At 51.4% G+C, this 23,959-nt stretch overlaps 1 protein-coding gene across 1 annotated transcript in view; it reads left to right on the forward strand.

The window, feature by feature from the left end:
* The window catches only part of akap13 (A-kinase anchoring protein 13), a 24,737-nt gene extending 778 nt beyond the window's left edge, over window positions 1-23,959 (forward strand). Inside the window, exons 2-32 of the mRNA XM_067234142.1 lie at window positions 2,767-2,854; window positions 4,592-4,716; window positions 6,378-6,718; window positions 7,278-7,334; window positions 7,670-7,729; window positions 8,010-8,196; window positions 8,325-8,427; window positions 11,592-11,634; window positions 12,836-12,947; window positions 15,545-15,698; window positions 16,375-16,442; window positions 16,737-16,800; window positions 16,947-17,100; window positions 17,468-17,580; window positions 17,847-17,993; window positions 18,290-18,558; window positions 18,801-18,926; window positions 19,095-19,212; window positions 19,421-19,672; window positions 19,880-19,956; window positions 20,127-20,308; window positions 20,526-20,608; window positions 20,707-20,895; window positions 21,165-21,311; window positions 21,591-21,661; window positions 21,901-21,942; window positions 22,125-22,175; window positions 22,386-22,444; window positions 22,482-22,860; window positions 23,363-23,729; window positions 23,904-23,959. Coding sequence (XP_067090243.1) covers window positions 2,767-2,854; window positions 4,592-4,716; window positions 6,378-6,718; window positions 7,278-7,334; window positions 7,670-7,729; window positions 8,010-8,196; window positions 8,325-8,427; window positions 11,592-11,634; window positions 12,836-12,947; window positions 15,545-15,698; window positions 16,375-16,442; window positions 16,737-16,800; window positions 16,947-17,100; window positions 17,468-17,580; window positions 17,847-17,993; window positions 18,290-18,558; window positions 18,801-18,926; window positions 19,095-19,212; window positions 19,421-19,672; window positions 19,880-19,956; window positions 20,127-20,308; window positions 20,526-20,608; window positions 20,707-20,895; window positions 21,165-21,311; window positions 21,591-21,661; window positions 21,901-21,942; window positions 22,125-22,175; window positions 22,386-22,444; window positions 22,482-22,860; window positions 23,363-23,729; window positions 23,904-23,959 — 4,284 coding nt within the window. The remainder of the gene's footprint in view (window positions 1-2,766; window positions 2,855-4,591; window positions 4,717-6,377; window positions 6,719-7,277; window positions 7,335-7,669; window positions 7,730-8,009; window positions 8,197-8,324; window positions 8,428-11,591; window positions 11,635-12,835; window positions 12,948-15,544; window positions 15,699-16,374; window positions 16,443-16,736; window positions 16,801-16,946; window positions 17,101-17,467; window positions 17,581-17,846; window positions 17,994-18,289; window positions 18,559-18,800; window positions 18,927-19,094; window positions 19,213-19,420; window positions 19,673-19,879; window positions 19,957-20,126; window positions 20,309-20,525; window positions 20,609-20,706; window positions 20,896-21,164; window positions 21,312-21,590; window positions 21,662-21,900; window positions 21,943-22,124; window positions 22,176-22,385; window positions 22,445-22,481; window positions 22,861-23,362; window positions 23,730-23,903) is intronic.

A 23,959-nucleotide genomic window follows, 5' to 3' on the forward strand; every position in this document is an offset into this window, starting at 1 on the left:
TCATCAACTTCCTCATCATCGTCTCTGTTTCTCCCATCTCTCTGTTGAACGGGGAAAGAAGGGGGGGGTGGGGTGGTAAGGGGAATATGATTACAGCTGTGAAAAGATGTCTCTGAGTAGAGACCAGGAGAGACCAGGAGAGACCAGAAGAAACCAGGGAGACCAGGGGAGACCAGGGGAGACCAGGGGAGACCAGGGGAGGGGAGACCAGGAGAGACCAGGAGAGACCAAGAACCAACCAGGAGATACCGGGAGAGACCAGGGGAGACCAGTTCCAGAGACACAGCGGGAGTTTTGTGTCGAGGATATGGGACAGTATGGGACACTGGGATGGTTTAGGAACACTGGGGCTTCTGTGTATTGTAAAAGCCTCTTTTAGACGTGTTTACAGTGACAGCTGCCTCGTATCCAGACTGCTTCTCCTGCAGCAGCAGAGTGGCCCAGGAGCGCTGGAAACCTTGAACCTGGCAGCATCTCAGTGTTAAAAGCTCCTCTCCGCTGAGGCTTTCTGGGATGTTAAAGTGGGGCTGTTGTGCCAAATGAGCTCTTTGTTCCAAACAGCTTCAAAGGCTCATCATCTGTGTTTTACATCTAGTCTGAATGGGGGGTGACAGCGTCAACCTACTCCGCTTGTTCTGGTCACCCCCGTGTCATGGTGGGGGGTTGGGGCTTCACAACCAGACGTCACACACACCAACACACACACACTGTGGGATTTGTCTGTTGGTAGAGTGGTTAAGAGCGCTGTATAACAGCTCCTGGTTTAGCTGCTGCTGTATGTTTAGAGGAGAGACCTAAGGGGGGGAGGGTCTATGAGGGAGGGAGGGGGGAGGGAGGGGGGAGGGTCTAGGAGGGAGGGAGGGGGAGGAGGGGGGGAGGAGGGGTGAGGGTCTAGGGGAGGGAGGGGGAGGGAGGGAGGGAGGGGAGGGAGGGAGGGAGGGAGGGAGGGAGGGTCTATGAGGGAGGAGGGAGGGGGGAGGGAGGGAGGAGGGAGGGCAGGTGAGAGAGAGAGAGAGAGAGAGCATTCTCCTGTAGTTCTAAGATAACTAAAAATAGCCATCTCTTTTTACATTTACATTTAGTCATTGAGCATCTATACCCATAGAGCATCTATACCCCATAGAGCCCATAGAGCATCTATACCCATAGAGCCCATAGAGCATCTATACCCATAGAGCCCATAGAGCATCTATACCCATAGAGCCCATAGAGCATCTATACCCATAGAGCCCATAGAGCATCTATACCCATAGAGCCCATAGAGCATCTATACCCATAGAGCCCATAGAGCATCTATACCCATAGAGCCCATAGAGCATCTATACCCATAGAGCCCATAGAGCTTCTATTCCAAAGCCCTGTCCTGAGGGTTGGTCTAGAATGAACTGTTTGGTTGTGGTATGTGTGAGTTCAGCTCTGTCTGGGTTGTTAGAGACTTTCTAATGAAACTTTGCACCTCTCCCCTCGCTCTGTCTCAGACAGACAGGCAGCGATAAGGCATGATGGAAAGACAGGCAGGTGTCGCCTACACACACACAGACACCCCTGACAGTTTTAGCCCAATATGTGACACTGTTTTGCTGAGCACACTGGGATGAGAGTGTCATGATGAAGTGATGACCCTCCCCACACTGATGAACATCCTGGTCCAGGGTCTCTTCCCGATGGAGGATTTGACATGGTATGTCTGTGAGGAGGTCTGGCGTGTGTGTGTGTGTATGAACCAATATGACACACTGTCGTACGGCTCTGTAGAAGGTCTGTCCTGGAGATCCTCATCTTCCCCATGTTCCTCCCTCCTACAGTGGCCTTGTGTTCTGGGACAGAGCCTTTGTGTCTGGCCGGAGCGGCCGGCAGGGGGCCCCAGGTCACGTGGAGGTTTTGTCCCCAGGGAGGAGCAGCTGTGTGTGGGACTCAGAGGCCAGGGAGGGTCCCTCCTACAGAGCCCCAGGCCCCTGAGATCATCACACTCGGACCCTGTGTCCAGCGCTGTAAGGGCGGAACAATGACCTAACTGTAGCCAGGACTGGGAAGTGCGCACGTGTGTGTGTGTGGTGATTAGGGTGAACGCCTTTGTTATACACACGTGCTGAAAACACACACACACATTCATGGTGTGTGTGTAAAGTCCAGGGGTCACATGTCTGGTGGATCGAGAGGTGGGTGTGATTTATGAAGAGGGGAGATGAGGAGACAGGAGAGGACAGGAGGTCTTCACTGCTGTACACTTCAGCAGTGAAGTACACTTCCTGCTGGTCATATGAAAGACTCGATCTGTAGTGAAGCAGGAAGTGTACAAGACTGATAGGATAGGATGCTCAATAGACTGTTACACAACTTTTTATCCTATGCATCATTGCTTTAAACCTAACACTGAGCCCCTGGGTAAAATCAAAATAAAAAATGTTTCCGATCTTGTGCTCTCTCACTCTCTGACTCTTGTCTGTTTATCCATCATATGTCTGTCTGTCACTCTCACACTCTCTCCCACACTGTCTCTGTCTTTCACACTCTCTCTCTCTCTCTCTCTCTCTCTCTCTCCTCTCTCTCTCTCTCTCTCTCTCTCTCTCTCTCTCTCTCTCTCTCTCTCTCTCTCTCTCTCACTGTCTCTCTCTCACACTGTCTCTCTCTCTCTCTCTCTCTCTCTCTCTCTCTCTCTCTCTCTCTCACTGTCTCTCTCACTGTCTCTCTCTCCCACACTGTCTCTCTCTCACACTGTCTCTCTCTCACACTGTCTCCTTGTCATACTGTCTCTCTCTTCCCCAGATCCACAGAGAAAAGGAAACCTTCTACCCGTTCCTTCCCGGCTCAGACGCCCCGGTCCAGATCCCCACCACCCCCGAGGAGAGCACAGGTGAGGGGCACCGTGAGGAGCATGGAGACGCAGGGGTCATGTGACCCTCCAGGCAGGGCCCCTGAGTCGCCGTCGCTCCCCGTTAAGACACCCTGCTCTGCAGAGCGCTGCTTAGCGAGGGAGGGAGAGATGAAGAAAGAGATGGATGGTTATAGATAGAAAGATAGAGAGGGGTAGTTGTGAGATGTGCGGACCTGTGGAGAGGGTTGACAGGAGGGGGAGGTGCACTGAGGCCTGCAGAGCCCAGTCCTGTTGTAAGAGGGAGTCCCCAGGCTCGTGGCTTTAATTAGGTTGACTTAGACAAGGACAGCATTGATCAGCATTACTGTAAATGTGCCAGAGGGTGTTATCCAGCCGGCTGGTTCTGGGCAGGGTGGAATCACAGTCCTGTCCGACAGGCTGCCCTCGCTCTTTATTTGTCACCGAAACGTAAAAGGATCCACTCTCAGACACTTGTAATACTCGTCTGAATCCTGGGAATGACTGCAACGGTAGGTTTGTCAGACCTGGGTCGATTACTTTCACGCAAACGCTTTCCAATACTCAGGGTTGCTTGGCTTGACTTGCCCACCGCAGTACTACGAAGGGGCCTGTCCTAAACGTGCTGAGCTATGAGGCAGACCAAACATGTCTTTCAAATAGTTTCACTGAAACTGATCAACTCATTATGAGAAATATACACAGACACAGTTCTGCAACCCTCTCTCTTCTACCCCAACCCACTTTGGACAAGCGTGTAGCAGACCCAGGAGGACTGTGTAGGGGTGAGGAGGTAAGGGGAGGGCTGGTAGGGGTGAGGAGGTAAGGGGAGGGCTGGTAGGGGTGAGGAGGTAAGGGGAGGGCTGGTAGGGGTGAGGAGGTAAGGGGAGGGCTGGTAGGGGTGAGGAAGTAAGGGGAGGGCTGGTAGGGGTGAGGAGGTAAGGGGAGGGCTGGTAGGGGTGAGGAGGTAAGGGGAGGGGTGAGGTATGATGAGGGGTTTGCAGGGGTGAGAGCTGAAAACAGCTTCTTCAGAGCAGGCCAGAGATGATCTCATGTGTTATTAGGAGGTGACATCAGCTTCCTGTCCCCTGAGGGTTGCAGTCAGCAATGCAACACTGCTGCCGAGCGCAGGAGGAAGAGAGTAGATCCACGGTGTTGTGCCAGTTTAACTATCTGGTATAATTGGAGTTAAGCATTAAGTGGGTTTAACTTGTCTGTTGTTCTATGTGTTGACCCTTTGTGTGAAAGATTGTCCCAAGTTTATTATTTTAACAGTTTGACAGATGGATGGAAGGAGGTGTCACCATACAAATTCCATACAACATTAAAAAGGATCAGAGTATTTTAAATGCTTAGAAATGTAAAGGTTATGAATACCTGCAATATATTTGACCTCTTTTCTTCCTCTTTCTCTCTCCCCCCTCTCTCTCTCGTTCTCCCCCCCTCTCTCTCTCTCTCTCTCTCTCTCTGTCTCCCTCTCTCCCCCCCTCTCTCCCTTCCCCCCCCTCTCTCTCTGTCTCTCTCCCTCTCTCTCTCTCTCTCTCTCTCTCTCTCTCCCTCTCCCCCCCCCTCTCTCCGTCTCTCACCCCCTCTCTCCCTCTCCCCCCCCTCTCTGTCTCTCTCTCTCTCTCCCCCCCTCTCTCCCTCTCCCCCCTCCCCCCCCCCCCTCTCTCTCTCTCCCCCCCTCTCTCTCCCTCTCCCCCTCCCCCCCTCTCTCTCTCTCTCTCCGTCTTTCTTTCTCTCTGTCTCTCTCTCCAGAGCTCCAGAGTGCCCCCTGTGGGCAGACTGAGGAAGTGTCTGTCTCCACCTGCCTGTGTTCCTCCACCAGTGATGTGGACAGTCCGGTCAGAGCTGAGCTGGGGAACGACAGTGTCTTCAGGAAGGTAAACACTCTGGGACACACCACACACACACACACACACACCACACACCCACACATACACCACACACCCACACAGACACACATACACCACACAGACACACACACACACACACACACCACACTCACACACACATACACCACACTCACACACAGACACATACACCAAACACCCACACACACACACACACACACACACACATAGTAGGTTAGCTTCCTCTGCCTTCCCGCTCATTTACATGACATCATCAGCAAGCTCCTAGTATAAGCATTGTGTGTGTGTATGTGTGAGAGAGAGAGAGGGAGATCAGGCAGAGTCATTTAGTTCTGGAGGACTTTCCATGGTCTGCTCCCCATAAACGTCCCTGCATGGTTATTACCCTATAAACCGCTCTGCCAACCAGCGCTAGCACACGTTAGCCTGCGTTAGCACCTAGCATCCATGACTAGCCTGCGTTAGCTCCTAGCATCCATGACTAGCCTGCGTTAGCACCTAGCATTCATGACTAGCCTGCGTTAGCTCCTAGCATCCATGACTAGCCTGCGTTAGCACCTAGCATCCATGACTAACCTGCGTTAGCTCCTAGCATCCATGACTAGCTTGCGTTAGCTCCTAGCATCCATGACTATCTTGTGTCAGCATGTGTTGCACCCCTGAAACGAACCTCACAAAGACAGCTCATCTTTATTTAGGCAGCAGTTTGATGAAAGTGCTGGTTACAGCGCTCTTTCTTTTGCTACTACTAGTACTTCTCTGGTTTGAACTATAAATCACCACATAACAGTTCTGTCCTAAAGCAACATTATTACATTATCCAACGTCGCTCAACAGGATGCATGTGTCAGTACAACTTAGTCAGTATCAACTCAAAAGCGATGACATCACCAAAACTTCTGTACTTTTAGTGTATTATTTATTATTATTCATATATTTACTGTACTCTAAATCCTTGTGATTCATAAGTGCTTTCTCTACGGTACGAAACAAACAGACCTGGTTTAGCACATCTTAGCCTGAAAAATTTGACCTGAAGTAGCCTTTGATAAGATCTCATTCACCAGCTTGCATTAGCCTGGGGTAACTTGTGTCATCTCATGGCTATGCTAACAGAAGTTAGCATAGCCATGAGATGACATGGCTATGCTAACAGAAGTTAGCATCTGTTAGCAGTTAGCTCCCTGGCATTCCCTGGGAGTGCTGCATCACTGGGCTGGGTGTGTAACCGCCCTGGAACTTGTGTGTGTGTGTGCATTCCGTTGATGTTATGTCACTTTTTATAAGAACTTTCCCTGCTTATGTGTGCGTAAAAGCCTTGCTACATAGCTGGCTCACACACAAACCTAACCAATAACAAACCATACATTACTACACACTAGATGCTACGGACGGGACGTAGAATACAAATACTTTTTATATATAGAAACACAAAAATCAATTTTTTGAGTGAAACCTCTATGGTGAATACTCACACTCACACATTATGCTGTAATGCTTCCTTTTATACCGAAATGTAAAAATTACACTTTGTAAAGATTTGTCGCAAACAAGATTATGAGTTTAGCCGTGCGTGAGAAGTGTACGGTGAAAGTGTAGCAGAGGGAACTCTCTGTCCCCAGCACCAGGCTCCATGGTTGACAGGGGTTCTGCTTGCTCTGTGTGCCCAGGTAGAGGTGCCTGTCTGTGGGCTGAGAGACAGATCCAGTCAGGTGTCAGTGTCCTGCTCCTCCATGGAGGAGGTGAGCAGCCTGGGTCCTGGTCCTCCCTCACCCCAGACCGAAGGGCCGTCGGCGGGCTCGGGCGTGTCTGGCGGCCCCTGGCCCGGCTGGAACTCCACAGGCGGCAAGCGGACGGCAGGAGAAGGAGAGGAGGAGGAGAGGAAGGACAAGCTGACGGAGGTGTGCCCGGCTGTCCTCCACTCCTCCGCCCGTTCTCTCTCTCCGTTCCGCAGGCACAGCTGGGGGCCAGGGAAGAACCCCGCAGCAGAGACAGAGATGGGCCAGCGCAGGTGAGACACACACACACGCACACATACACACACGAACACGCACACACACACACACACACACGCACACACCCGTTGTATTAGAGGCTGTTCCTCTCTCAGAGCTTGTCCTCACATGACTCCTACACCAGATACTGTATGTGTGTACGTATGTATGTCTGTGTGTGTGTGTCTCTATATAAATGTGTGTGTGTGTGTGTTGAACCATGGCTACCCCTCAGGGGCTTGAATGCTGTACTACAGTACATCTTAATGTAGTCTGAAAGTAAACATGCTGGGAAAACTTAGTGTAGGTCAAACTGTGCTCCCTGAACCCTGACCTGGGAAAACAGCTGTGAGAAGCTGCTCCGGGAGAGAGACTGTACTGTTACATTAACCTCATGACATCACTTCCTCTGCCCATATGAACTCCAGTAGCCGCTTCTACTCAATCATTCAGTCAACATACCCAGTCATTCATTGAACCATTTACTTATTTATTTATTCATTCAATTTGAATCTCTCCATCCATCCCTCCCTCCCTCCTCTCTTCTCGTCGCTCTCTCCATCCCTCCTTTTCCAGTTCTTTGAGAACTCAGTTGGAAGAAAAACCTGTGAAGCCGACCTCTCATAGGAGAAGGTAGTTACCTCCTCCCCCCCTCCTTCCCCTCACCTTCACCCTCCAGACTCTCCTCCCCCTCCTTCCCCTCACCTTCACCCTCCAGACTCTCCTCCCCCTCCTTCCCCTCACCTTCACCCTCCGGACTCTCCTCCCCCTCCTTCCCCTCCCACTTGTCCCCCTCCTAATCTTCACCCTCCTCCTCATCCTCACCTTTCTACAATACAATATGGTGATCACATTTTTTTTGTTACATTTTGTGTCATTCATGAATACTCTCCACTCTCAATACCCATCCATCTTTCTCTTCCTCTCTCTTTCACGCATCCCCATCCATCCATCCATCCATCCATCAGTATGAGTTGGTGTCTGTCCAGCAGCCCTATCCCTGCCCAGGAACACTTTGACACCAGGAGGTATGCCAGTCAGTGGACAAACACTATGAAAGCATTGTTATTCATGAGTTATCAGAAATAACATTTACCAAGTATTCCTGAGCAGTGATGTAAGCTTGGTACACCGACAGGTCAAATGTTTGCACTGTTTAACAAGGGAGTCCTGTTCTGTGTCTAGCCACCAGTGTAGTTAATGTAACGTTACAGTAATGTGTTGCTATGTAGTTACATGGTAGTTAATGTAACCTTCATGCTAAGTTTCATGGAGTTACAGAACAGAATGTTGTTGTTGTGTGGTCAGTTACAGTCTGGAAGGTCTGCCAGCACCGGGGGCTGCTGGAGCCCAGCCCTGCCCCAGCCAGCAGGCCTCAGAGCGGGGAGAGTGTGCAGGGCGTGCACCCCCTCTGGAGGGGGAGGAGAGAGGCTCTCTGGTCTCCCTGACCGAGGAGGAGTCTGACCTGGGAGACGCTAGCAGCCTGGACAGCCAGGTACACACACACACACACACACACACACACACACACACACACGCATACCGCCACACACACACGCATACAGAGACTCACACGCTCACACACACCATCCTGATTGTCTCTCCTGTGTGTGTGTGTTCCAGAGGTCAGTCAGAGTGCTAACCACCAGACACAGCTGCTCCTCCATGCCCCTTCCCCTCACCAAGTCCATCTCCATGGTAACCATCAGCCACAGGGAGTTGGACGGTGAGTCTCCTGTCCTTCTATCTCTGTTTCCTGTCTCTCTCGTTCCTCTCTCTCTCGTTCCTCTCTCTCTCTCTCTCTCTCTCTCTCTCTCTCTCTCTCTCTCTCTCTCACTCTCTCACTCACTGTCTCTGTCTCTCTCTGTCTCTCCTTTCCTCTCTCAGGGTGCTCCAGCTTCTCTTCTGGATCTCTAGAGTGTTCCGGTAGATAATCCAGCTGTGTGTATAAAACAGCCCAAGCATGCCCTTTAGCTGTACACATACGGAACAGACATCTAGCATGGTCTCTCTCAGGTCCTCTAGTGGGCTGTGCCAAGGTCCTGCCCCCCCCACCTGCAGGGTGACCCCCCCCTCAGGGACCTCTGGGTTCCTGTGTAGCTGTTAACATTTACATTTACATTTAATCATTTAGCAGACGCTCTTATCCAGAGCGACTTACAGTAAGTACAGGGACATTCCCCCGAAGCAAGTAGGGTGAAGTGCCTTGCCTAAGGACACAACGTCAGTTGGCATGACCGGGAATCGAACTGGCAACCTTCTGATTACTAGCCTGATTCCCTCACCGCTCAGCCACCTGACTCCCCTGTGTTAACCCTGTGTCTCCTGTCTGTGACCCTGGTGACCCAGCCAGCAGAAGCCCACGACCCAGGAGACGCATCTCCTTCTCCTTCAGCATCTCCCCGCTCCTCCTCCCAAAGCCCAAAACGCTCTTTTCTATTGGCTCCTCCTCCAGTGACGAGGAGGAGGGTGTGCGTAAGTACCCAGAATTCCCTGCGTGGCCCGTCCTGCCCTGCTAGCTTCCTACGTTACTGCGTGTTGCCTAAATGGACGTACTATCCCTTTAATCCATTCCCTGTCACTGTAAATGGGTGTGCTGTCCCTTTAATCCACTTCCTGACACCGTAACACTGTGTCTAGTCTGGTCTAACCCGGGACTAGACCCTGCCTTCCTCAGCCCAGCCCAGGTTGGGGCATCAGGGGGGGGTGCAGCTTCCTCCAGTGCTGCAGTACGTTGCATCTCTGAGACTGAGTCAGACAGACGCAGCATTTTAGAGCTTTGCTATGACAAAACCTGATGAGTCTGATCTTACAGTTTCATTCAAACAGATAAGTGTTATCTGCTCAGACGTCCTCCTATCTATCACGGCTGTCGAGGATGTTTCGTCCAGCGCCCTCTCTCTCTCTCTCTGTTCTCCCTCTTGCTACTCTCTGGTCTCTCTCTCTCTCTGCTCTCCCTCTTGCTACTCTCTGGTCTCTCTCTCTCTCTCTCTGCTCTTTCTCTCTCTCTCTGCTCTCTCTCTCTCTCTGCTGGCGACTGAAAACCAGGCTGCAGCTTGCTGGTGCTGAGCAAAGAGAACTCTGTCTTGCATCCAGTGGAACATCTGGAAACATCATCATCACCATCATCCTCATCATCATCACTTCCTCTGTGGTTATTTAAGACTTACAGTCATCTGTGGGAACAGCCGTGAGGCCAGGCTGTTCTTCGGTCTGGAGGAACCCACCATGTGACTGGACATAACTTCTCCTCTCCTCCCTTCTCCTCCTCTCTCCTTTCCCCCTCTCTTCCCTTCTCCTCTCCTCCCTTCTCTCCTCCTCTCCTCTCTCCTCCTCTCCTCTCTCCTCCTCTCTCCTCTCCTCCTCTGTTCACACATTCCCTCCATTCATATCTGGGCTGGCTCTCCCTTCTCTCTCCAGGAAGCTTTTCTCTTCGTGTTTCTCAGTTTTTCCACTGGAGGTCAACTCATTCCTCCACCATTCTTTCCCTTGTTTGAAATCCACATAAACACATTTCAAAGTGTTCCTTTTGGGCTTCACAGATGCTGAAAGGGATCGTGTTTCCTTCAGAACTGTACGGGCTGCCCCCACCCTCGCTCCACAGAGTCTTGTAAAGAAATAGTTTCAGGATAATATAAAGAAGAATATCCACTAGACACTGTCACAGTGTCTGGCTGTTTACATTGTTACCGTGTCTGGCTGTTTACACTGTTACAGTGTCTGGCTGTTTACATTGTTACAGTGTCTGGCGGTTTACAGTGTTACAGTGTTGCAGTGTCTGGCTGTTTACAGTGTTACAGTGTCTGGCGGTTTACAGTGTTGCCGTGTATGACTGTTTACACTTACAGTGTTACAGTGTCTGGCTGTTTACAGTGTTAGAGTGTCTGGCTGTTTACAGTGTCTGGCTGTTTACACTGTTACAGTGTCTGGCTGTTTACACTGTTACAGTGTCTGGCTGTTTACAGTGTCTGGCTGTTTACACTGTTACAGTGTCTGGCTGTTTACAGTGTCTGGCTGTTTACACTGTTACAGTGTCTGGCTGTTTACAGTGTCTGGCTGTTTACAGTGTCTGGCTGTTTACACTGTTACAGTGTCTGGCTGTTTACAGTGTCTGGCTGTTAACACTGTTACAGTGTCTGGCTGTTTACAGTGTCTGGCTGATTACACTGTTACAGTGTCTGGCTGTTTACAGTGTCTGGCTGTTTACACTGTTACAGTGTCTGGCTGTTTACAGTGTCTGGCTGTTTACACTGTTACAGTGTCTGGCTGTTTACAGTGTCTGGCTGTTTACAGTGTCTGGCTGTTTACACTGTTACAGTGTCTGGCTGTTTACAGTGTCTGGCTGTTTACACTGTTACAGTGTCTGGTTATTATTGTGTAACAGTGCCCGGCTTTTCCTCCCCAGTTGTGTAGTTACATCATATTAGGAGGAAATGTGCAGTCCTGCTGTGCTGCAGTACTGTGTGTGTGTTTGTGTGTGTGCTGTTGTACTCTAGTTAATCAGTCGTGTCGTGAACCTGTTAAGTGTCGTTTGACCTTTAACCTTCCTCACTAGGTCCCCCACTGACAACACGCTATGACCTCATAATGCTTCATGTTTACGAGGATGTCACATGATGAAGCCGCAATGTAATCATTTGCCTAGCCTATAAACTCTGCCACAGCTAGGAACTAGTCATTTCTCGAAAGTGTATTTAGCGAAGACCTACTGGAATAGATATCTGTCATGAGAAGCTTGAGCAGATTGTTATTTACAGAAGTTTACGCTACTTACTGGTTGTATTTGTTGTGTAAACGTGACTCAGCAAAACGCCATCCAAAACACGGTTTGGAACCCTGGACTGCTATTGGCCTAGCTCTTCTCCTGACTTCTCTGTGTTCATCCTATAGGAGCGGGGTCGTTCTCCAGCACGTCCGGGTCTATAGAGTACAGGTGAGATGCACTCACCTTCTACATCACCACCACACACCTGCTACATCACCACCACTCACCTGCTACATCACCACCACTCACCTGCTACATCACCACCACTCACCTTCTACATCACCACCACTCACCTGCTACATCACCACCACTCACCTGCTACATCACCACCACTCACCTGCTACATCACCACCACACACCTGCTACATCACCACCACACACCTGCTACATCACCACCACTCACCTGCTACATCACCACCACACACCTGCTACATCACCACCACACACCTGCTACATCACCACCACTCACCTGCTACATCACCACCACTCACCTGCTACATCACCACCACACACCTGCTACATCACCACCACTCACCTGCTACATCACCACCACTCACCTGCTACATCACCACCACACACCTGCTACATCACCACCACTCACCTGCTACATCACCACCACACACCTGCTACATCACCACCACACACCTGCTACATCACCACCACTCACCTGCTACATCACCACCACTCACCTGCTACATCACCACCACTCACCTGCTACATCACCACCACTCACCTGCTACATCACCACCACTCACCTGCTACATCACCACCACACACCTGCTACATCACCACCACACACCTGCTACATCACCACCACTCACCTGCTACATCACCACCACTCACCTGCTACATCACCACCACACACCTGCTACATCACCACCACTCACCTGCTACATCACCACCACACACCTGCTACATCACCACCACTCACCTGCTACATCACCACCACTCACCTGCTACATCACCACCACACACCTGCTACATCACCACCACTCACCTGCTACATCACCACCACACACCTGCTACATCACCACCACTCACCTGCTACATCACCACCACACACCTGCTACATCACCACCACACACCTGCTACATCACCACCACTCACCTGCTACATCACCACCACACACCTGCTACATCACCACCACACACCTGCTACATCACCACCACTCACCTGCTACATCACCACCACTCACCTGCTACACAGAGACTGTCCACTATGTGTGTGTGCTTATAGACACAGAGAGCACAGGTGAGAAGCGCCAACACCACTCTAACTTTTTTACTGTGTGTATCTTCTTTGTTTGTGTGTGTGTGTACTTGGTGTGTGTGTGTACTTGGTGTGTGTGTACTTGGTGTGTGTGTGTCAGCATCTCGGAGGAGGACCCCGGCCCACTGAGGACTGAGACAGAGAGCAGAACAGGTACCAAGGTGAGCCGCACCTTCAGCTACCTGAAGAACAAGATGAGTAAGAAGAACAAGGTGAGTTCTCCCTGGCCTCCTCATCTCTCTCCTCCTCTCATCTTCCCTTCTCTCTTCCTCTCTCTCCATCTCCTCCTTTCCTTTCCTCACCTCTTCCTCCCCCCCACCTCTCACCTCTCACTTCCTCACTCCTCCTTCTCCTCGCTCGCCTCTCCTCTTCTCTTCTCACTTCTCCTCCATCCATCTCCTCTCTTCTCATGTCCTCTCCTCCCTCCTCTCTTCTCGTGTCCTCTCCTCCCTCCTCTCTTCTCGTTTCTCCTCTCCTCCTGCCTTTCCTCCTTCCCTATATCCTGCCCATCTCTCTCTTCTCCTCTCTCCTGGTCCTCCCTGTCCTCTCCTCGGTCTTCGTGTCCTCTCTGTGACATGGTCGTTCGGGCGTGTGATTAGAATGGAGGACGTGAGTAGATAGGGCTGGGTTTTGTAATGATGGATGAAGTAACAGTGTGGTCAGAGTTAGGTCTGTCTGTCATCCGATCCTCCTCAGCTGCACTGTAATATCCTCTCCTCACCATGCAGGCTGCATCTCAACAGTCTAGGATGACCTCCTTCCCCTCTTCTCCCCCTGCCCTTCTCCTGGTTGTTTAGGCTTGTGATAGGTGCTGATCTGTGGGCATCCGTACAGCCCTCTGAACCAGACAGGTGTGAGTGCGGTCAGTATTGTACCAGGAAGGTGGACCCAGTTCACAGTCTTATCCTCTCATCAGCTCCTATCAGATCAGAATCAGAATGAAGTTTATTTGCCAAGTAAGTGTACACAAGCAAGGAATTTACTTTTGTGGGCAGGTAATCAGTGCACACATCTAATAAACATCTAAGAATCTTAGAAATGTGCTTGCAGTCATTAGATATCCAGTCAGAGCAGGCTGGAGGTGACGGGGGAGGACGTGTTCTCTGCTTATTGAGATGTCCCCGTCCTGAGGACGTGTTCTCTTCTTATTGAGATGCCCCCGTCCTGAGGACGTGTTCTCTGCTTATTGAGATGCCCCCATCCTGAGGACGTGTTCTCTGCTTATTGAGATGCCCCCCTCCTAGCAGAGCGTTGCAGCTACCAGAGGAAGTAGGACAGGAAACAGGCGGTGTTGCATCTTTGCTGTAATCGCAAAAATCGCACCTACCTGACTCAAATATATCTTTATTTCTGCTTAAAAACTGCGGGGGAAGAAGATGTACTTTCCCTATCCAAGCTGGTTGTGTTGTCTGGTAATATCTTATTCTTACAGATTATGTGATTTAATCTCTTCAGGTTATTTAACTGCATCTTCAGATTATGATACTTCATTTTAAGATTATGTGACTGTATCTTCAGATCCTCAAGTAGGAGTTCTGAGGGCCAGGTTCATGAACACAGATCAAACCTGGCTCTTGACTATCAATATGTCAATAGAGTTGTCCATTAGAAACACTACCCACTCTCCTCAGTATCGGACACCTTATTGTTTCTTAAAGAATGTGTTTCCCATCTCTTGGCTGGCTGGTTGGCTGGCTGGTTGGCTGGCTGGTTGGCTGGCTGGTTGGCTGGCTGGTTGGCTGGCTGGTTGGCTGGATGTTTATGGTTAGAAACAGGCGCCTCGTGGTGGGGGGCATAAGGGTCATTTCTCTGGGGTGTTCCAGTGTTTTGCCAGCATTAGGCAGAGCTGTGACAACACACAGAAGCCCTTTTTTAAAGATAACTGTGTCTTTAAGATAGTTTTGCGAGTGACACAGATGGCAGGAAGTTGCTCTCTTGCAGGCTTCCTGGTTTAGCTCTCAAATACCAAAGAGACAGACTGACAGACACTCTGAAGAGAGGAAGACAGCCAGCCAAGAAAGCAGATAGATAGGCAGGCGGACCAGCAGGCAGGCAGACAGGTAGACAGTCAGACAGCCGGACAGGCTGACAGGCAACAAAACAGACAGACAGGCAGCAGAGAAGCCCAGGAGGCGATTGTCTTGGAAGAGGTGTTTGAAGCAGACAGGAGTGATGTTGTGTAAGAGGATCCTGGCACAGACTCGCTCACTGAGGCTGAGAGCAGAGACGGGGGGGGATGAGGTAGGTAGGGGGGACAGGTGTGTGTGTGGGCAGGGGACAGGTGTGTGTGTGGGCAGGGGACAGGTGTGTGTGTGTGGGCGGGGTGGGGGTACCAGGGTGCACAGTTATGCATGGTAGTAATGTTTTACCTGTCTAACTAACCTGTTTATCAGTGTTCTCCTGGCTTATATCAGTGTTATGCAGTTATGTCAGTGTAGCGCCTGGTTCTAACAGTCTTACCCTGGGTTCTATCAATGTTCTCCTGGGTTCTACCAATGTTCTCCTGCCTGTGTGGTAGTGACAGCTCCTCCTCTCTCTAACCCTCCTCCTCTCTCCTCTCCTCCTCGCTCTAACCCTCCTCTCTCTAACCCTCCTCCTCTCTCCTCTCCTCCTCTCTCTAACCCCCCTCCTCTCTCCTCTCCTCCTCTCTCTAACCCTCCTCCTCTCTCCTCTCCTCCTCTCTCCTCTCCTCCTCTCTCTAACCCTCCTCCTCTCCTCCTCTCTCTAACCCTCCTCCTCTCTCTAACCCTCCTCCTCTCTCCTCCTCTCCTCCTCTCTCTAACTGTCTCCTGCCTCTCTCTCTGTGCAGGAGAAGGACAAGGACCGGAGTCGAGAGAAGGAAAAGGAGTCCAAGGACAAGACAGTGAACGGCCATGTGTTCAGCCTGGCCATACCACCTCCCGCCACTGGGTGTCAGCACTGCAGCAAAACCATCAACGCTAAAGAAGCCTTCCTCTGCACCAGTAAGACTCTTGGATACATACCGTCACCCTGCCCTGCCCTCCCTGCCCTGCCCTATCCTACTCTAGAGTAATGGATAGGGCCTTTCATTGAGTTATGACCCCTATCCTATGTCATTACTCCAAATACATTTCTACTGTTTCCAGTTGGATGTAATGTGCAATAAATATGGAGCCAAGTGTTGACCTTGGCTCTACAGGTGCCAAATCAGACTCAAATGAATACTAACCCTTACCCTGCCCTGCTCTGCCCTAGTAACTAACACTCTCTGTTCTGCTTGAAACCACTTCCTCTGGCTCAGTCTTCTTGGCAACAAAACAAACACCCAAGCACACGTCCGCAGCATGCAAACACCCCTGGAACGCCCCGCCCCCTTCCTCTTCTGGCTAAAGGGCTACGTTTCCCTGGCAGGGATGTTTAACACATTTTAACAGTTCAGCATTTACAGATTTGCCGGCCCGTGTGTTTACAGGATATCTCTGCCTGAGTGTGTGTCTTAAGGGTGTGTGTGTGTGTGTGTGTGTGTGTGTGTGGGAAGATCAAAGTCACTGTTGGTCTAGGATCTAGGTCATGTTCAGCCACCTCCTATTTACGAGCTGCTGTAGCTTGTTGCACTTTCCTGTTGCTGTGTGTGTGCGTGTATGGAACCTGGGCTCTGAGATGACCGTGTCGTTACAGACTGCAGCGCTCAGGTCCATAAGGGCTGTAGGGAGAACTTGCCTGTCTGTGCCAAGGTCAAGATGAAGGTATGTTCCAATCAACTGTACACACACACGCTTACAATCTGAATCACAGACACACACAATCATACTGTACACACTCACACAGAATCCCACACACTTTCTCATTGGCATTGCAGAACAGCATGTGTTTGTGTGTCTGTCTACATGTGAAGTCCTGCCTACATTTCCAGGAAATAGATCTGCTGTTAACGTCAGTGAAACACAGTATATCAGAACCAGATGTCATATTCCAATGACTTTCCACCATTTCTCTCTGTGTGTTCGCTCATGTGTGTCTACGCTTGTGTGTCTGTCTAGCAACAGAAACAGCAGTCCATGCCAGATACAGCATCTATGCCTGGAGTCGCAATGAGAAGTAAATGTAATAATACACTCATGCTAAGGTTTAACTTAACCATGATAAACACGGTTTAATATTGTCTTTATAACAGAAAATCACATTTATGTCAAAATTCACTTTCAGGTCCCATCTAAGCTTACATGTTCATACTATGTGTTTGTATTCAGCATCCTCGTTGTCACGGGAACGACCCCTGTCGGCCATCTCACCCCCTGACGACCAGGTGGCAATGATGCCCCCCCCTCGCAGGAATCCCAGCATCCTCTCCTTCTCCAACCACAACCCTCTCTCCAAGAGCATCTCCATCAGTAACATCGCTGGGTAAGATCATCCTCTCTCCTCCCCTTTCCTCTCCTAACCTCCTCCTCTCCTAATCTCCTACCCTCTCACCTCCTCTCCTAACCTCCTAATCTCCTCATCTCCTATCCTCCCCTCTCCTAACCTCTTCATCTCCTCTCCTAATCTCCTCTCCTAACCTCCTCATCTCCTCTTCTAACCTCCTCTCTCCTCTTCTCTCCTCTCCTCTCCTAACCTCCTCATCTCCTCTCCTAACCTCCTCATCTCCTCTCCTAACCTCCTCATCTCCTCTTCTAACCTCCTCTCCTCTCTCCTCTTCTCTCCTCTCCTAACCTCCTCATCTCCTCTCCTAACCTCCTCATCTCCTCTCCTAACCTCCTCTCCTCTCCAGGCCAGTGGTGGAGGACATGTCTCTGAGAGGGTTTAAGTACCTGTCCCAGTCCACTGAGGCTCTGCACAAGAGCAGCAAGATCAACGAGTCCACAGAGTCCCTCACAGATGAAGGTAATATAGACTCAGTGTAACTACAGCTCCTTAGGGCTGTTGGAACACGTTTTGGGAGTCGAATATAATTAGAATTGTGAAAACATTTATATAAATTGAATGCTGAAATTACTGTTCAGATGTGTTAAAAAATATATATTATATTTGAATATTTAAAATGATAAACAATGAAATTCTAATGGGATTATAGAGGATGAATGTCAACTCGTCTGTCCACTGTTCCCAAACCCCTCTCACTCTCTAAACTGTGTGTGTGTGTGTTCCAGGGACAGAGATGATAGACAGCCAGCTGATGGGGGAGTTTGAGGCGGAGGTGAGGAGGCTGGAGGGAGACTCGTGGAGCTTCAGCATGGAGAAGAAGTTTGTCAAACAGCAGAAGAAGGAAGTGGTGAAGAGACAGGACGTCATCTACGGTGAGATGAAGTTACACCCTGACAGTACCGTGATGACCATCTGTTTGCAGTCTGTATTTAGTGCTTCCCATTTAGTCAAACTTCTTTACTGTTGTGCTACTGCCCCTCTCCCCGCCCCGCCCCGCCCCTCTCCCCGCCCCTCACCTCTCCCCGCCCCTCTCCCCGCCCCTCACCTCTCCCCGCCCCTCTCCTCGCCCCTCCCCTCTCCCCGCCCCTCTCCTCTCCCCGCCCCTCTCCCCGCCCCTCCCCTCTCCCCGCCCCGCCCCTCTCCTCGCCCCCCCCCCCCCCCCCTCCAGAGCTGTTCCAGACAGAGATGCACCACGTGCGGACCCTCCGGATCCTGTCGGAGGTGTACAGTAAGGGGCTCCAGAGGGAGGTGCAGCTGGACAGGCAGACTCTGAGCAGGATGCTGCCTGTGCTGGATGAGCTGCTGGAGCTGCACACCTGCTTCTTCACCAGCCTGCTGGAGCGCAAGAGGGCCTCGCTGGTGGACGACAGCAGGGACGACGGCAGGGACGACAGCTGCTACCTCATCCGCAGGATAGGGGACGTCCTTCTGGCGCAGGTTAGCACTCGTGTTACTAGGGAACAGAGATGGCAGAAGGACACACATCTGTTACTCAAGTAGTAGTACAGATACTCGTGTTTAAGAAGACCGGTGAAAGTTGAAGTGCTGACTACACTTTTTCACTTCACAAATTTCCAACCTTTTTTTTTTTATCACACAGTCCTCATCAAGTACCCATCAAACTTGTTTTTCTTGCAAACTTATTTTTCTAAACTTTTTGTCATTTTTTGTTTTTCCAGTTCTCAGGCCCGACTGCAGAGCGGATGAAGAAGGTGTACGGGAAGTTCTGCAGCCGCCACAACGAGGCGGTCAACCTCTACAAGGACCTCCACGCACGGGACAAACGCTTCCAAGCCTTCATCAAGGTACTCATTCACTTCTACTGGGATGCTGCTATACTGCTGCTGGTTGTCATAGTTCCTATGTAACTGCAGTGTACAGTAGGGGATTGGAGAGGAAGCCTGTAGCTGTAGCTGATTGAGATGCAGCCATGGCTGTTCTAGTAGACTGACTGAGTCTCTTGACCTCCTCAGAAAAAAATGAGCAGCACAATTGTCAGGAGACTCGGCATCCCAGAATGCATCTTGTTAGTGACGCAACGAATCACCAAGTACCCAGTGCTGCTCCAGAGGATACTGCAGCACACCAAAGGTACAACACACGCACACACACACACACACACACACAGACACACACACACAGACACACACACACACACACAGACACACACACACACACACACACACACACACAGACACACACACACACAGACTCAACGGAGTGATGGATGACCTCTTCCCCGTGAGAGATGACACATCCTGTCCCCCCTGAATGATGTAACTTCCTGTGCCCTCTGCAGAGAGCGAGGAGGACTACGAGGGCGTGAGCCAGGCCCTGAGGCAGGTGAAGGAGGTGATTGCAGCGGTGGACTGCAGGGTGAACGAGCAGGAGAAGAAGCGGAGGCTGAAGGAGGTGTACGCACGCACAGACAGCAAGTCCATCATGAGGATGAAGAGCGGCCAGATGTTCGCCAGGGAGGACCTGCTCAGGGGGCGCAGGCTGGTGCATGATGGGACGCTGCAGCTCAAGAACTCTGCAGGACGCCTGAAAGGTAGGAGGGACTTCACCTGTCTGCTCTGATCTGTACCTCTCTGTCCTCGAGCCCTCTCTCTCTCTCTCTCTCTCTCTCTCTCTCTCTCTCTCTCTCTCTATCTTTCTCTCCCTATGTATCACTCTATCCCTCTCTTGCTGTCTCTGTGTCTCTCCGTGTCTCTCTTCCTCTGTCCGTCTGACCTCTCTGTCCTGTGTTGTACTCCAGAGGTCCAGGCCATGCTCTTGTCAGATGTCTTCGTGTTCCTTCAGGAGAAAGACCAGAAGTTTGTTTTTGCTTCTCTGGTAGGTTGCCTCTCCTCCTCCACACCTACACCACCAGCACGACCCTGAGAAGGAACACAACCATGTCATTGTTCATTAAGTGTCCTTGAAAGTGAAATCTTTCTCTCTGTTCTTCTTTATTCCTCCCTCTCTCTCACCCCCAACCCCCACCCCCCCCCCTCCCCCCCCAGGACCAGCGCTCCACAGTGATCTCTCTCCAGAAGCTGATTGTGCGGGAGGTGGCTAACGAGGAGAGAGGCCTGTTCCTGATCACGGCGGGGATCGAGAAGCCAGAGATGGTGGAGGTGATGGCCAGTAGCCGGGAGGAGAGGAACACCTGGAGGCAACTCATACAGGACGCCATGCACTGCATGTGAGTCACACACACACACACACACACACACACTCGTATACTCTCATATACACACACAAACACACATATATACACAAGAAAGCAACTACAGGATGCCATGCACTGCATGTGAGTCACACACACACACACACACACACGGACTCCCCCATGTACGGCAGTGGTGTTGTCATGGTGATGGTGGTGTTGTTATGGTGATGGTGTCGTGCTGGTGTTCCAGAGAGAAGGATGAAGACGAGGGTGTTCCCAGTGAGAACGAGGAGGACAGGAGACAGCTGGAGAGCAAGGCCAGGGAGGTCAGAGGTTAGTCCCCTTTCACACCTTCATCCTACACTCATCCCTCACTCTACACTCATCCCTGTCTTCATCCTATACTCACCCCTGTCCTCTGCCCCCATCAGAAAAATTGAGAAGGAAGGATGAGGAGATTGTGACGCTATTGGAAGAGAAGATCCACATCTTCAGAGACATGAGCGAGGGCCCGCCCCCTGACGAGCCCAGCCCACCAATCAGGAGCCGGATGCTCTTCAGGGCCACTCCTGATGATGTCACCAAGGGCGAACCAATCATGAAGGACGCCCTGAAGGAAGGTAGGTTGAATAGGATGGAGGCGTGGCTTACACCTGAACACTGGCTTTAGGGTGGCCTGGCGTGTGACGTGGGGTCATAAGGTGGACGTCAAGACGTGGTTAAAGGCCACGTTTAACATATGCTCATTCATTATTGGTCTCACTGTTGAATCACTTCAACACACCCACTCAGTGTGTTTCCATGAGAAGTGAGGAAGAGAGGGGATGGGGACTGAGGGAGAGAAAGGGGAGAGTGGTAATAAACAGGATGTGTGTGTGTGTGTGTCCAGTGGAGACGCTGCATATGCTGGTGAACAGCGGCCTGGGCGGGGCCGTGGTGGCGAGCTCCCAGGATGCACCTGGGGCCGCTGTGTGTCTGCCACGCCGAGCTGAGACCTTCGGAGGCTTCGACAGTCACCAGATGAACATCAGCAAGAGTGAGACTCCACACACACTACACCCACACACACACACACACACTCCACACATACACTATCCTCACACACTCTCTCCTCACACACACTCTCCACACACACACTATCCTCACACACTCTCTCCTCACACACTCTATCAACACACTAACACACACATACACACACACACTTTCTTCTATACACCCAGTCTATTCAGGACACACACAAGGACTCGAGGGGTTGCTCTGTAGCAGAACCTTGCTGTTCTGTTCTGATATGTGATGTTGTGTTCTTCTGCTTCAGACGGAGACAGAGAAGAGGGCGGTGACTCACCAGACCTTCGCAGGACTGAGTCAGACAGCGTCTTAAAGAAGGTAGTGTAATCACCGCAAGTCCTGCTGCTTTCACATGTGTGAACGTGTTTCCTGTGCATGTGTGAATGTGTTTCCTGTGCATGTGTTCATGCGTGGGGTCGCTGTGTAAGTGTGAACACACCATGTGTCTAAACATGTGTGAGCGTGAGTGTGCGAGCGTCTGTGTGTGTGTGTGTAACTGTCCGCACACTGCCGCTTGCTGTAGCAAAGCTAACCTGTAGTTCTGCTCCCATCCACAGGGTGGCAACACCAACCTGGTCCTGCTCAAGAGGAACAATGAGGTACAACAGCACTGTGTACACACAGCTCAGCAGGGGAGAGTCGTACAGCAGGCTGGGTTTAGAATCTGTACCTGTAAAGTTATTGAGTGGGGCTGTTCATTGCATGTTATGTGTGTTATGTTATGGCTAGGGTTATGGTGGACGTTATGGAGAGTGTGTTGTGATGGTGTGTTGTTTTCTAGCAGGTTCTCCACAGTGTCACTCATCTCCACGACCTGCTTAGCACCCTGCAGGTACTGCTCCTCTCTCTCTCCCTGCGTCTCAGTAGATCTCCTTTCGTCTCTCCTCTTTGAGTCTCTCTGAGTCTCTCCACTGCTACTCTCTCTCTCTATTGTCGTCTCTCTACTGTAACTCCTTCTGCCCTAACCTGATGATTGTTAAACGTACTGTATATCAATCACTAAATCTGTATCTGTGTGTGTGTGTGTGTGTGTGCGCTTCAGGCCGTGGTGGTCCAGCAGGACTCCTACATCGAGGACCAGCGGCAGACCCTGAGCGAGCGCCCCCCCCCCCTCGCGCCACTCCTCCTCCTCCTCCTCCCTCTCGTCCTCCTCCTCCTCGCGGCCCTCCTCCCTCATCGAGCAGGAGAAGCAGCGCAGCCTGGAGCGGCAGAGGCAGGAGGCGGCCCAGCTGCAGAGGCAGCAGGCCGCGCACGTCGAGGAGCGGCGGCGGCGGGAGCGGGAGTGGGAGGCGCGCGAGAAGGAGCTGGTGTCCCGGGAGGAGCAGGTGGCCGGGCAGGAGGAGGAGAGCGCCAGGAGGTGCAGGGAGCTGGAGGAGGAGAGGCAGCAGCTGCAGCGCTGGAAGGAGGAGTACCAGAGAGATCTGGAGAGGCTGAGGGACGCTCAGAGGAAGCTGGAGAGAGAGAGGGAGGCGCTGAGCAGGGAGGCGCAGAGGGGGCAGATGCTGAAGAAGGCTGAGGTGAGATGGGCTGGGCTGGGGCGACGGATTGTGTGTGTGTGTGTGTGTGTGTTTGTGTGTTGCTGGGTGTATTTTTGTGTGTGTTCCTGATGTGGTGGTTTATCTCTGTGTGTGTGTGTACAGTTTTGTGGTGTGTGTTTGTAGAGGTGTGGTGTGTGTGTGTGTTCCTGGTATTGTGGTGTATCTGTGTATGTGTGTGTGTTCCTGGTACTGTGGTGTGTAGAGGTGTGGTGTGTGTGTCTGTTCCTGGTACTGTGGTGTGTACAGGTGTGGTGTGTGTGTCTGTTCCTGGTACTGTGGTGTGTAGAGGTGTGGTGTGTGTGTGTGTTCCTGGTACTGTGGTGTGTAGAGGTGTGGTGTGTGTGTGTGTTCCTGGTACTGTGGTGTGTACAGGTGTGGTGTGTGTGTGTGTTCCTGGTACTGTGGTGTGTAGAGGTGTGTGTGTGTGTGTGTTCCTGGTACTGTGGGGTGGTGTTGACCCGTGTTGTCGTGTTCCTTCCAGGCTGAGCTGCACCAGAAGGCCCAGGTGCCCCCCTCCCGGGTGCCCCCCTCCCAGTTGCCCCCCTCCCGGACCCCCTCCACTACCTCCGAAGACTCCCTCAAGTTCCTCAGCTCCAGTTCCCTGGACGGAGAGAAGGAGGTGGGCAGAGCTGAGCTGTCGTCCTCCGCCCCCAGCGCTGGCCACTCCTTTCTCAGGATGGGCTCCAAGAGGAGGGGCAAGAACCTCAACCTCTTCTCCTCCTCCTCGTCCTCCTCCCAGGCTGGGGAGCCCCAGCACCAGCTCCCCTCCAGGCTCCTCCAGCTCTCCAAGAAGGACAAGAAAGACAAGAAGAAGAACAAGGGCAAGGGTCCCAAGCTGCAGCTGTCTGGTAAGAGCCCGATCCAGTTGCGTCGTCAAGGTCAAATTATAGTATAATGATTAACATAGAAAATCCCTATTAACAATGTTCAAGATTCTTGTGTTGCTTGTAGGGTGTAAACTCCAGACACTTCAGAGCCCTAGTCCTGGTGTAACATGCTGTCATGTTCTGCCTTCTCCCCAGACGACCAGCCCAGCGTGACCTTGGAACCTCCTGCTGATGGAGAAGTCTTCTGCTGA

The sequence above is a fragment of the Osmerus mordax genome, chromosome 4 (assembly GCF_038355195.1).
Source record: "Osmerus mordax isolate fOsmMor3 chromosome 4, fOsmMor3.pri, whole genome shotgun sequence".
Lineage (NCBI taxonomy): Eukaryota > Metazoa > Chordata > Actinopteri > Osmeriformes > Osmeridae > Osmerus > Osmerus mordax.